This window comes from Musa acuminata, chromosome BXJ3-6 (assembly GCF_036884655.1).
Source record: "Musa acuminata AAA Group cultivar baxijiao chromosome BXJ3-6, Cavendish_Baxijiao_AAA, whole genome shotgun sequence".
Classification (NCBI taxonomy): Eukaryota; Viridiplantae; Streptophyta; class Magnoliopsida; order Zingiberales; family Musaceae; genus Musa; species Musa acuminata.
Genome location: NC_088354.1, coordinates 865142 through 877534, shown reverse-complemented (window position 1 = coordinate 877534; position 12393 = coordinate 865142). Strand labels below are relative to the sequence as shown.

At 35.9% G+C, this 12393-nt stretch overlaps 1 protein-coding gene and 1 long non-coding RNA gene across 5 annotated transcripts; one reads left to right on the top strand and one right to left on the bottom strand.

Annotated features, from left to right (window-relative positions):
- Window positions 1-1063: 1063 nt before the first annotated feature.
- On the bottom strand, window positions 1064-11875 carry LOC103971071 (pentatricopeptide repeat-containing protein At5g15280, mitochondrial). 4 transcript variants are annotated; one of them, XM_065156497.1, is made up of 8 exons: window positions 7656-11875; window positions 6394-6533; window positions 5121-5187; window positions 3651-3766; window positions 3475-3535; window positions 3200-3375; window positions 1912-2411; window positions 1064-1394 (listed from the first exon to the last, which is right to left on the bottom strand). In XM_065156497.1, the coding sequence occupies exon 1, from the start codon at window positions 11704-11706 to the stop codon at window positions 7939-7941; it is 3768 nt and encodes a 1255-aa protein (XP_065012569.1). In that variant the 5' UTR covers window positions 11707-11875; the 3' UTR covers window positions 1064-1394; window positions 1912-2411; window positions 3200-3375; window positions 3475-3535; window positions 3651-3766; window positions 5121-5187; window positions 6394-6533; window positions 7656-7938. The 4 variants fall into 4 exon arrangements, with proteins under 4 accessions (XP_065012569.1, XP_065012570.1, XP_065012571.1 ...); XM_065156498.1 differs by lacking the exons at window positions 1064-1394; window positions 1912-2411; window positions 3200-3375; window positions 3475-3535 and having other exon boundaries at window positions 7656-7717; window positions 7806-11875; XM_065156499.1 differs by lacking the exons at window positions 1064-1394; window positions 1912-2411; window positions 3200-3375; window positions 3475-3535 and having other exon boundaries at window positions 7660-7717; window positions 7806-11875.
- Window positions 2043-4566, top strand: LOC135641252 (uncharacterized). The gene is made up of 3 exons (XR_010497683.1): window positions 2043-2182; window positions 2253-3423; window positions 4331-4566. It is a non-coding gene; the product is annotated as an uncharacterized LOC135641252 (long non-coding RNA).
- Window positions 11876-12393: the final 518 nt, after the last annotated feature.

The following is a 12393-nucleotide window of genomic DNA, read 5'->3' as shown; positions in this document are numbered from 1 at the left end:
AACTTACTTCAAGGATAGCTAGATTTGCTTGACCATATTCATTTGATCGTTAGGTTGAGTACAGAGTGAAGTCATGTTGCTTTTCTGTAAGCTATATCATTTACTTAAGTCGATCTTTTTTTTTGGAAGAATTTGAAGCTTTATAATAATAAAGCTCTTTGGTCTTAATAGGCTGGAGTTTGTGGACTGGGTTCGTCCTACATAAGAAAAATACCTACTTTGTTTAAACTCCTTTGTTTTAGCAGCGGATCAAAAACTCAAGCCCAGACAATTCAAAATTGAATATTGGGTTAGAACATATACTATATGAAGTGTTATCTCTTTACCTTTTTCTCTTTGTTTATTAAAATTGTAGTTTTGTGCTAAGGTTGGTTTGCCTTCTCCCTAATAATCGATTCTTAAATGCATACCCTTGTGACCATGAAGGGATGTAGTCATTTATTAGCTTAATGTAATTAATATAAAGGGATGTAGTCATTTATTAGCTTAATGTAATTAATATAAAGGGATGTAGTCATTTATTAGCTTAATGTAATTAATATAAAGGGATGGTGGCTGCTCACTTATTAGTTTGTATGTCCCTCGTTGTTCCGATTGCACCAAGCTGTTATGAATTGTATCATTGCCCTCCACCCCACCCCCTATCAGAGAGTTTGTTTGTTTGTTTGTTGAGATGATAAGACATGAAAAAGACGACTTGGGGATTGGCGATGCAACGGGAGAAGTGAAAATGGAAATATCCTTCTTTAAGAGTTGAATACAGCTCCATCCAACAAAAAGGTAAAACGAAAGGATGTTAAAGAGTAAAACATGGCAACACATCGTATGAAGACATAAAAAATAATAATGGTGTCTATTATTAGATAATTGCACTTATATAACATATGAAGGGCTTTTGCATATATGTTTTTTTTTTTTTTTTTTGAAGTACGAAAATAGGTCCCTCCTCATATTAATATTACATGCATAATATCCCTTCCAAATTTTAGATTTTGTTAAAATCTAAAGTCTAATTTAGATTTTACATACATATAATATACCAATCCAATTAACACCCATCCACTAAACACAAGTTAATAGTTATTAATCCTCAAAATTATCCCCCTAGAGGTGGCTGAGTTATATCATTATTACACTGCTACATCATCGATCACCTCGATGATGGTTGTTATGTCACATTGATGGTTGAAATTATCTCTTCCCCTTTATTGTTTATATGATTCTTAATAAAATAATATCTAATGTCACGTAGAGGAGGACCTCACCTCCACCTTCCATAACACCTTTTGACTTCCTCGAGCAAGCCCACATTGCCCCCACTGGATCGCATGCTCATCCGTTACCGTCGCAAGGGCCAACCATCCCTCCCCTCTTCCTTCGCCCATGCCTCTTACCTTTGAGAACGGAAAAAGACTAAGTGAGGGAACAAAGGCGACGAGACCTCATGCCAAGTGAATAATTTTACTTTTTTAAGAAATAAGAGACACTAATAAATAAATAAAAAGAGTGTTAATTGGAAAAATAATAAAAATAAAAAACTTTTTTGTGGGGAATTTGCTGAACACCATATCTCACCATATCTGACTATAGATGAACGCTGCAAGAGAGTAGTCACTGAAGACCCGGTCCAATTCTTACCAAACCCACCCAACCACTCACCCGGCAGTTCGGTGGGCCCCATTCAGGTATATATATATATATATATATATATATATATATATATATATATATATATATATATATATATATATATATATATATATATATATATATATATATATATATATATATATATATATATATATATATATATATATATATATATATAGTCGTACCAATCTCCTTGCCATAGATCTGGCATGAATGCAGGATGCTTTAAAAGTCAACAATGAACTCATTGTAGCTGCCAACCTTTTGTTTTCTTCTCAAACTACCATTCTCTCAAGCCTGCTCCTTTGCTTCTCTAAAAGTGCTTCCCATGGCAACTCCTCGGTGAGTAGATCTCAGAAGAGAAACGAGAGAGAGAGAGAGAGAGATGTGTCCTTTGAGAGTACTGTTGATCTTTCTATCAGCCACCTTGGCTGGTTTCTTTGTGATCAGAAACCTCAAGACCCAGCCAGAGCTCAATGAAGAACAGCAGGAAGAAGACTCCTCTCCAGCACAGCTTCCCCTTTCCACCAAGGTAAAGCTCTCTCTCTCTCTCTCTCTACTGTTCTGTGATGGTAATGGTGTTGGTTTCTGGGATGAATCAGGTTCGATCAGCAATCGGAACCGGGTTTTGGACCTGTGTTGATATGGCAAGTGGGAGGTACTTGTGGAGGATTGTGATGGCTCCTGCTGCTGTAGAGAAGATTTGCTGAGAGCTCTGTGGGAAGAGGAGGTTCTTGTTGCCTCTTCTTTCTTTGCTCTCTCTGCAAGCAAAAAGAAAAAAATCATTGTCTACAAAAAGAAGCAATGTTACAAATTGTAGATCAACTGAAGGAAATCTAAAAATTATTGAGCATTTGATACTTGTTCAATTGCAAATTGTAGATCAACTGAAGGAGATCTAAAAGTTATCAAGCTTTTAATACTTTGTCTATATGCATCAAAGAAGCAATGGTGCCGATTGTCAATCAACTAAAGGAAATCGAAAACCTATTGGGTTTCTAATACTTGTCTATATGCATATTTTGTCACTCTGATTATTAACAGATTAGATAATTAATTTTTAGATAGTGATTAGCTTTTTTTTGCTTGTTATCTAAAGATTCCTCCCATTCAGACTGCTTTTTTCATTTTATTAGAGACAAAGGCCACATATAAAAGAACAAAAACAAGAAAAGGCTTGCACTAATTATAAGATACTGACTACACCAATTAACTCAGTCAACAATGCATGAACTCTACAATTCTGAATGGACTTAGAAAGAATATTTCTGATGGTCTTGTCTTTCTTTTTTTTCTCTTTGTAATTTTGTTCTTCCATGCACATTGGAAAACTGCGAGGAATGGCATATGGACAAAAGAGAAATGAAGTCTTTAAGAAAAACCTTTTTATAGCATCCATTATTCATCTTTCAAAAAATGATCTGAGAGGAACAGAAACTACATGAAATTATTATACCGATACAATGGATTGAGCACACACTATTGCAGTTTCAATGTAAGATATTTGAAGAATTTTGACTGTTTTTAGGAAGAAAAGCTTGGTCTGAACCTGGAAAATGAGAGTATCATGAACATGATGGTTGTACAGGTCGGAAGCAAAGCACCGTCTCAGTGCAACAATCTATGTGCAAAGCTGGCATCATGTCCATTGCTGTCTACTTTCCATCGACAAGAAGCACCAGGACAGCTACACTTTCTTCCGAGTGTGGTGAACAGCATTGTTAACTGCAAAAATTGTTTAGTGAAAGAAATCTTGAAGAGTCAGCAAGAAAGGTCATCTCTTCAACATTTTGGCAATTTCCCAACTGCTTTCCTAAACTGTACCTGCAAGTATTTCACGTTGTGTGGAAATCCAGAAACTCCAAATTAGCAATTCCCTCTTTGTCTGCACCAAAATCAAATTAGAACATACAATGATATTGGTCATTGATGATAGGACAATATGTTTCACTTAATCACCTATGGACTTTTTTTAATCATTTTATAGTTGAAGGCCTTACTCCTATAAATCAAGCAGCTTTAGCCACATGGAGAATTTGGCAGACAGTAAAATTCAATATAATAACCTTGTCGATGACTTCACAGTTCCACGGCTACAACAAGACGAACTGAGGGACTGCAATTTGGAAACAAGGGAAAGGCAAAGTCTACTTGATGCAACTTATGAATGATGTTTGCTGAACTAAATACCACAATGTAAACATTCCAAATTTGAAGAGTATCTTTTGTACTCTTTGAACTGGGCGAAGTTGGCTATTAATCAATTCAACAAAAGCTGAGATTATTATCACAAGGGTAGCAGCTTTAAAGAGTACAAACATAGAATAAAGACCATAATCACCTAGATGAAAATAATTGTCAATGCAAGAGAACAGCATTGTGTAAAATGTCGAGTCTTATTTAGTTTAAGAAAATCACAAAATGCACATGTTATAACCAAAAGAGAAATTAGTTCAATAATAAAACCATATTTGCATTATGGCAAACTTCATTAGTCACAACAATTTATAGTGAAGATTTAGTACACAAGCATGAAATATTTGGCCAAATTATCATTCAAACCGATGGTTCCTGTAACCCCTCTGCTGAGTTTGCAGGCATTGGATACATTATTAAAGCTTCTAATGACTCTATCATGGTTGATGGCTGCAAAATGATTAAAGCTTCTTCTCCCGTCCAGGCCGACTGCTTAGCAATTTGGAAAAAGGCTATCCATAGCCACTCTTGAAGGATTCCACAATCTACATGTCAAAACTGACTCTCAGACACTGCTATCCTGTATTCAAAAGCCAGACTCCACCCCTGGGCATTCATGAATGTGACCTCTAACATATTGTCTCTAACTGACTCCTTAAATATATCTTCTTGAACCTTGTTTACTTGTTCTGAGAATTGGGATGCCCATCTTTTAGCTAACGCTGCTCGATGTTGGATCATTTCCCAATCCTGGAGAAATGAACTTCATACTAATTTTTGTACTGATCTTACACAGTTTTTGGTCATCTCTAATGACAAATGAATGACTTTTAGTTTTCTTAAAGAAAACAGAATTTAACTATATAACCAAGATTGCCTTAAATGACATTCAAAAGAAATCACAAAACATTTCTACAAACCCAACAAGCTTATATCACCGGAACAAATCTGTCACACATTAGTGTAACATGTGCAATTTCAGATAGTTAGGAATATAGTGACTTATATGTCCTGTCTATTCCAGAGAGGTAGAGATAGCATAAGATTAAAATTTCATCCTGAGGCATAGAGACTAAAAAAGATGTTCAAGTTTGGTGTATGTCAGGATAGCAGAAGCATCCAAGTTGTCAGCTATACTTATTGTCGTTTGACCTATAATGATTTTTGGTAGGGTCCTTACTATCGAAAAAGAATAGCAAAGAAGAATATCTTCAATTAGCATCACTTTGATGGCTAAATATAGCTCGAGTCAGAAATTTTTTAGGAAAACGTACAGTGCATTCAAATATAATTGGATATTCCCAGCCACATACGCCACCGTTTGGTTGACCGTAGCAAAAACTGGAACATGCATTAAAGCAGAGAGGATTTTCAGCAAAGTAGAGAAAGTAAAAGGAATTATAGAGACAATTGCAGAGAAACAACAACCCTAAAAGATCACATAAAGGTGGAAGTGCTTAAAGAGTAATTTTATGTGTCAATTTCACAGTGCATTAATCTGAAGACTCACTTAGTATCTCCTCCCAACAAAAATGATTTTCTGGATCACGCAGCAACAAATAAATATTGCATGATCCAGAAACAATATATACATGTCATGAAAGTAACAACAAATATTTTCAAAAGCTTTGCCGCATCTATGGAAAAGAAAGGGAATATAAAATTTTAAAATAAGAATGCAGCAATCTAGGTAAAAAGTTTCATCAACAGAAGTCGATGTGATAGTTGAGGCTCCTAGTTCTGTAACCATGGAGTTTTGCTTTTTTTTGTCAAATTTATTTATGTTACAAATAATGGTTTTTATAGTTCACAATGGAAGAAAAGCTTTAGGATATAGGTATCTCATTCATTGCAGTGATGGTTTCCTTTTTCTTTCCGGGTTAAATCACCATAAGCAATATGTAATATCAAAAACAAAAAGAGGTAAAGATCATATTACTTGGAGATGTACCTACAACATGAAAGAATAACTAGTGATGTTAAGTGTGAACATCATCATTACAGAAAAGCTTAAATCCAAAACATTTGAAACAGAATGAACATCATTGCAGAAAAGTTTAATATAAAAATTTCAAAGGGATGACAATGTTACAAAAAAAATGAAATTGGAGGGAGCAAGATGTATCTGAAGATAATGACACACGGTTGGTATACAGTTCAAGGTGAATGCTTAGAAGCATCATTTAGCAGTAAAAATAACATTACAATATCACTTCAGAAATTGATCAGCAATAACTGTTAGATCTAGAATTCATCATATGATGCGAAAAACACAACATAATTCAAAGCATGAGAAAGTCCAAATTCTACAACAGTTATAGGGGATTGTAAGTTAACTGATCCATTAGATGGAAAGGCATGAAAAAACTTAGTTATTGGTTTCTTTTAATCAAAAGATGATTTCCATTCATTTAATCAACTACAAATGACATGATCAATGAGCTATGCATAGCTTTTCCAAAGCTAAAAAGCCATGATACATGAAAAAGACTTTCTCAAGGATAAAATATCATAACATTTCAGTATAATAAAATGAATAACAAGTACCTTAAACAGCAATCAGATTAGATTAAACACCTTTTTTGCACCAAGATCCAAGCAGATGATGATTCATCTAGCATCTGGCAAGTTCATTTTGAAAACTTGCCTCTTCAGCTCCTTTGCATCTTCCTGCAACAGTATATACTCTGGAAGACGTTGGGCCAACGTAACCAATGCAATACAAGAGAAAATAAGAAAAGAGTTATGGACCACAAGACAGATAATACATTGCTAATTATGAACTACTACAGGCAATGATGCATCAAAGACAAATCATAGATAAAATGACTGGCATAAAAATTTGCAAGAGAGAGCAAGCAAGTATACAACAACACCAACAACAACGCGGTAAGTCTCAACAGAGCAAGCAAGTATATTTGGAAAAAAAAAATCAAATTTATAATGATTTATAATTAGTTAACACTGCAACAGAAGGAAACAACCAAATGCTGACTCTTCCTCTCTGAATTTAGCATTTAATATATGTTAACGATTAAACTGTTCAAACAACCCAACTGCTAAGGATAGATATATAGTTTATTTTCTGGGCTTCATACCAAAATCATCATGAGGGAAATATAGACATAAAACTTCACAAGATGTGTGCTTTTCCCTGGAGTGGCTTTTGCTTTCCAATATATCTCCCAAAGGAATTTAGAAATTTTGATCTAGAGAAACTAAAATACAAACATGATTTTCACATGCAACCAAGTAGCGAATATAAATCTGATAGAAACAGAAACCAATCATGTAAAAATTAATGTCAAAAATGATTCAGATTTACAGATTAAAAATAACAATAATTTGCAATCATATGAAACAAGATATGCATAGAGATATTATCCAGTATATAAGACAACCATGTAGGTGGCTGATGATAACATGATGATAGCTTGTCCCTCGTATCTATGTGGTCACATATGCATGACAGAATTGTGGTCATGAATTCAGGTTTGTTTTCACATTTTTGCTACAAATTATTTCTGTTATTGATTCATTTTAATACTATACATCATGGTCTATAATATTTTTATTTTAATTTCACATGTCTTTACATATTTCTTATAGCTTAACACCTATGATCACAAATATAATTTGCTAAGTGTTTAATTTATTTACTAATTTTGATTTTTTTTCCTGGAGAGGCCTTTTATCTACCTACTAGAAAGATTTGCAAATATAATTTAAATGGATATTTAAAATAAATTGAATAGATAACTTCATAAGCAAAGCTTGCAGCTGAAATTTTTGTCATTAGTTGACAATACCTACAAGAAGATCATGCACCAGTGTTGATGACCACAAAAACCAATCAGTGCCCCAGGTTGTCCTATTCACAGGAATATGCAGTATATTGGCATCTCAACAGCTAAAACAAATGACATGGCACTGATCACACAGGAAGGTGAATCCTATACCTTCTCGTGCAATAACATCAACTCTAGATCCTTTATCAAATACCATTGTCCAGAGACGATGCACCATAGGTGGTAAAACAATCCAAAATCACATGAAACAGAGTTTTGCAAGATTTTATGATGATAGGAATTCTTATTTGAATGCTGAGGCAACTTTGCTCTTGGAATTAGTCACAGGAAGTCTACTCCCACAAAGAAGACCAGATAAAATACTCTTATCACCATCATCACTCTTTTTCTCCAAGCTGCTCAAATTGCTTATAAGAGACCAATGAGTTTCAAAATTGGGAGAGTGTCCAGCCAGTTGCATTTCCTGCAAAAGCTCTGATGCCTTGTCCAGATTGTTATTGAGATGGTAACAATCAAGAACATGACTATACAAGCTGTAAGTTGGAGGAGGGCCATATTGGAGCATAGTTCTCAAAATTCTTTGGGCATCATCAGTCCTCCAGTTCGCACAAAGACCTTTAACAAGAGCATTACAAACTTCTACAGTAGGCTGAAGGTTCTGGTGCAACATTTCAGCATGGAAATCAAGTGCTTGATCAAATGCCTTGCAAACACAGAGCCCATGAATGACTGAGCTATAACTCATCTCGCTTGGAAGGTTACCCTTTTTGAACATTACATTCAGCAGATCAACTGCATTCTGTATTCCAGAATGCATACACATATTTTGAATCAAATTATTGTAGTCAATGTTTGCAGGAATTAGCCCCTTTTTGGCTACTCTATCCAGAAAGAGTTCAGCCTCAGAAAGACCACGACATCTGAGAAGGGCCATGGCGAGTTCATTTTGGATAACTGAACCATGCTCCCATTTATTATGTTCCATCACCTGACTCAGTTCTAATGCCTTCTCAAGCTTTCCATCGTTGCAAAATTGACATATTACTATTCTCAGGCTCCGATTGCTTGGTCTCCAACCCTTGAAAATAATTGTATCAAGTGCTTCAACTGATTTAATGACTTCTCCACACTTGTGAAAGCCGTGCACAAGAAAATCATAAGTGCTTTTATCAGGAAGAATGTGCATGTGTTGCATATCTTTTAATAGAGTTTCAACAATAGAACTGTTACCTGTTTGAAAGAGACAAAATATTAAAATGTTATACAAACTCAGTTCCACCAATTTATTTTTTTGCTGGATCAGATCTTTAAGTCTCAAAGCATGAGATATCAGTCCCTTCAAGAGCATTTGACGCACAAGGCTCCGATAGCCTGAAATAGAAAGGTTGCCATGTACTCTTATTAAAATACCTAGTAATTCAAATGCTTTCTGAATATTATTTTTTTGACAGCACATTTGCAACAATGCATTTAAAGCATTATCATTCGGGAGAATCCTACTCAGCAACATTTCTTGCAATTGAGATAAACCATCATTAAACTTTCTTGTCCTGCTTAACTCACTCAGAAAAATGTTATAAATAAGAAAACCACAGTCAGGTTTCCTGGTCAGTACAGATTCCTTAAGGGCAATGGCTTCTTCAAACCTGTTGAACCGAAGCAACAAAGGGATCATGTGCTGGCATACATTTATAGGCAAGGTCATGTTCTTGTTGTGTAATATATCCAATATTCCAAGTGATTCGACCAATTGCTGCTCCTTCAAGAAGCCCATACTGATATATACAAAGGGTGCATGATCCATGACTAAATTTCTCTCAAGAAGCTCCTCCACCAAAATACACCCAACATTTGTATAGCCTGTCATGCATAACTCCTTCAGAACACTAGTACATAAGGAAGAAACCAATGCAGGGCAGTTCTCCAATATCCTATCAAACAGCTCCAGAACTTCTTTGATTAATCCCCACCTACACAGAGAACTAAAAAGAGGTCTAAGGTCCTTAGAGCTTGGTAACCACATGCTACTGTATGCCTGATTGCAGCATTCTTGCAGTCCATCAATGTCCCTTTCTTTGCTTAAGCCAACAATGAGTTCCATAAATGATTGACTCTCCACCAGAAGCTTTCTCTTGAACAACCTCTCCAAAATCATCATTGCAGGAGCTACCATTCCATTCTTGCTTAAATTTTTTAAAAGTAAATTAAGAGTTTCACCATCAAGCAGTTCAAGTGACTCTGGGATATCATCTAAAAGATTGATAGCTTCTTTTAAATGGTGTGGGGTGGCACAAAGGTGTCTGAACAATTTAGAGTATGTCGATAATGAAAGGTTCTGGCCCCACTGGGTTAATTCATCCTTTGTTTTTAATGCAGTTTGTATGTTAACCTTATCATTTCCTCTCGTTAACTGAGAATCAAAATCTGGAACCATAGCACAATCAAGAATTCCTGCCAAGGATGTTTCATACTCCTCTACGTCAGTATCTAAGTATAGCCCATTGCCAAGACAGTCAAAGAACTCAGATCTAGGAATTCCAACATTGTTATCACGCTTTATTTTCACCTTCAAGTGATCAAGTCCTAAAAAAATTAAGGCCTTAGAGAGTGAATCCTCCAGGGAAGTCAAAGAAGTTAAGCACCGATTCCTCATGTCAATTAGAACCTGTTTAACTTCATCAAATTTTCTATATTTACAATACCCAGCCAGTAAAATTTTGAATGTTGTTTGATCTGGCATTATACCCTTCTCTAGCATGTCCTCAAATACATCATTTGCATGTCTATGCAAACCCTCCATAAAACCTGCACTGATAAGAGCATTATAGATGTACGCAGTAGGTACTATTCCCCTGGATAAACATTCTGAAAGATAAATATATCCATCCCTCAACTTTCTGGCCCTACAACTATGACAAATGAGGATGCTAAAGGTTATAGCATCTGGCTTGAAGCCCAAAACTTCCATTCTTTGCATGAAAGACCATGATTCCTGGGTACCCAAATCTATGCACAATGAAGAAATTATTTTGTTACAAATACGAACTTCAGGAGCATGCCCCCATTCTTCTAGAAAGTTGAACATATCTTCGAAATCCTTCTTTTTGCATAATCCTTCAGCAATTGCAGAAAGAGCAAAATGGCTTGCTTCGATACCAGAACACCTTAGTTGCCTAAGTACGGTTATAGCCTCGAGGATCCTCTCTTTTTTTGTCAGTCCTACAATAACTATTTTCAGGATGCAATCTTGGGAATATGAGGCTAATCCAACCTTGATCATATCCATATAGACTTTTGTAATCAATTCAACTTTCTTTTTTTTGGCCAAAAGACTCAAAAGAGACTGATAACAGGAAGCAGATGGGACTGTACCCCTTTCTCTGGCTTTATCAAATAGAACCATTGCCTTCTCTAATTTGCAATCTTCGGCATAACCTTGGATTATGCCACTAAACAATGCAGCAGAATTAGAAAAAATTTCCCTTGACTCTACTCCCAGAAGTAAGGATTCAGCATCTTTATACATCTGTGCCCGGATGAGAACTGAAATCATGACCTCATAAGACCTCGGGAGATGATCAAAATCTGCACTTTGTTTCTTGGCCCACCTAAACAATTTCAACAAGAATTCCACCTTTCTTAAACTACAATCACCATTTCCAATTCCCAGCAAAATTTCGAGGAAATCATCAGGTCTCAACACTGAAACTCGCCAGAAACGACGGGTGGTCTCCGGGGACATATCTGCATACACTCTGAGGATGTCTTGCAAAGACGACTCCTCCACAAAGGTGTCGGCTTTCTTCTCGCAGAGATAAAAACATCTGGAGAGAACCGATTTCCCGATGCCAAGGAGAGATTTTGATCCTGAATCTGAAAACTCCTTGTCCCTTTGATACCTATTTCCCATATCCGAAGTTGAAACCGAACTCCATGTCGAATCAGAACAAGAAGAGAAGGGGCCGGAGAGCCTAACCCGCCGACAGAGAAGAGGAGGAGATGGGCGTTCCAGCAAGCCGCAGAAGACCGCGTACCGGAGCTTCCTCCACATTCAGGAAGGTCCGTTCCGCGTAAAAGACTACATATACTGGTGGAGTCGTCCCCGTTTCCAATCAAAGAGGTACAAGGGCACTATCTTCTCAGCGAGGTGGGTGGCTTCAGGAACACCTTCGCCGGTGTCTACAAGCACCGGAACTGCAGATTCATCGAGCAAGGAGACATCGCTGTTATAGGGTTCGGTCGCGGATTTTATATATATATATATATATATATATATATATATATATATATATATATATATATATATATATATATATATATATATATATATATATATATATATATATATATATATATATATATATATATATATATATATATATATATATATATATATTCCCTAGCCTTAGGTATTCCCTTTCCAAATATGAAAAATTTTAATATAGCACCTTGGATACATAAAAAAAAGATAATTTTATCCTTATAATATTAAAAAAAAATCTTATTATTTTAACCCTAGTTACTCGATTTATCGACTCTTGTGATGATGGTGTTTGCCGATGACTAAAAGGGATGATCGACCCTCACGCAAGGGCTACGAGGGTAGTGGGATAGCAAAGGTTGATGGATGAGTAATGGTCGACGGAAGGAGGCGACCAACCCTCACACAAGAGGCTACAAGCGGAGGGGGATGACTCGCATGACAAACTCTCACATGACGGTTGTAAGCGATAACAAG

Excerpts from the sequence above, each read along its gene's own strand:
- LOC103971071 (XM_065156497.1), bottom strand. The coding sequence starts at position 11,706 with ATGTGGAGGAAGCTCCGGTACGCGGTCTTCTGCGGCTTGCTGGAACGC.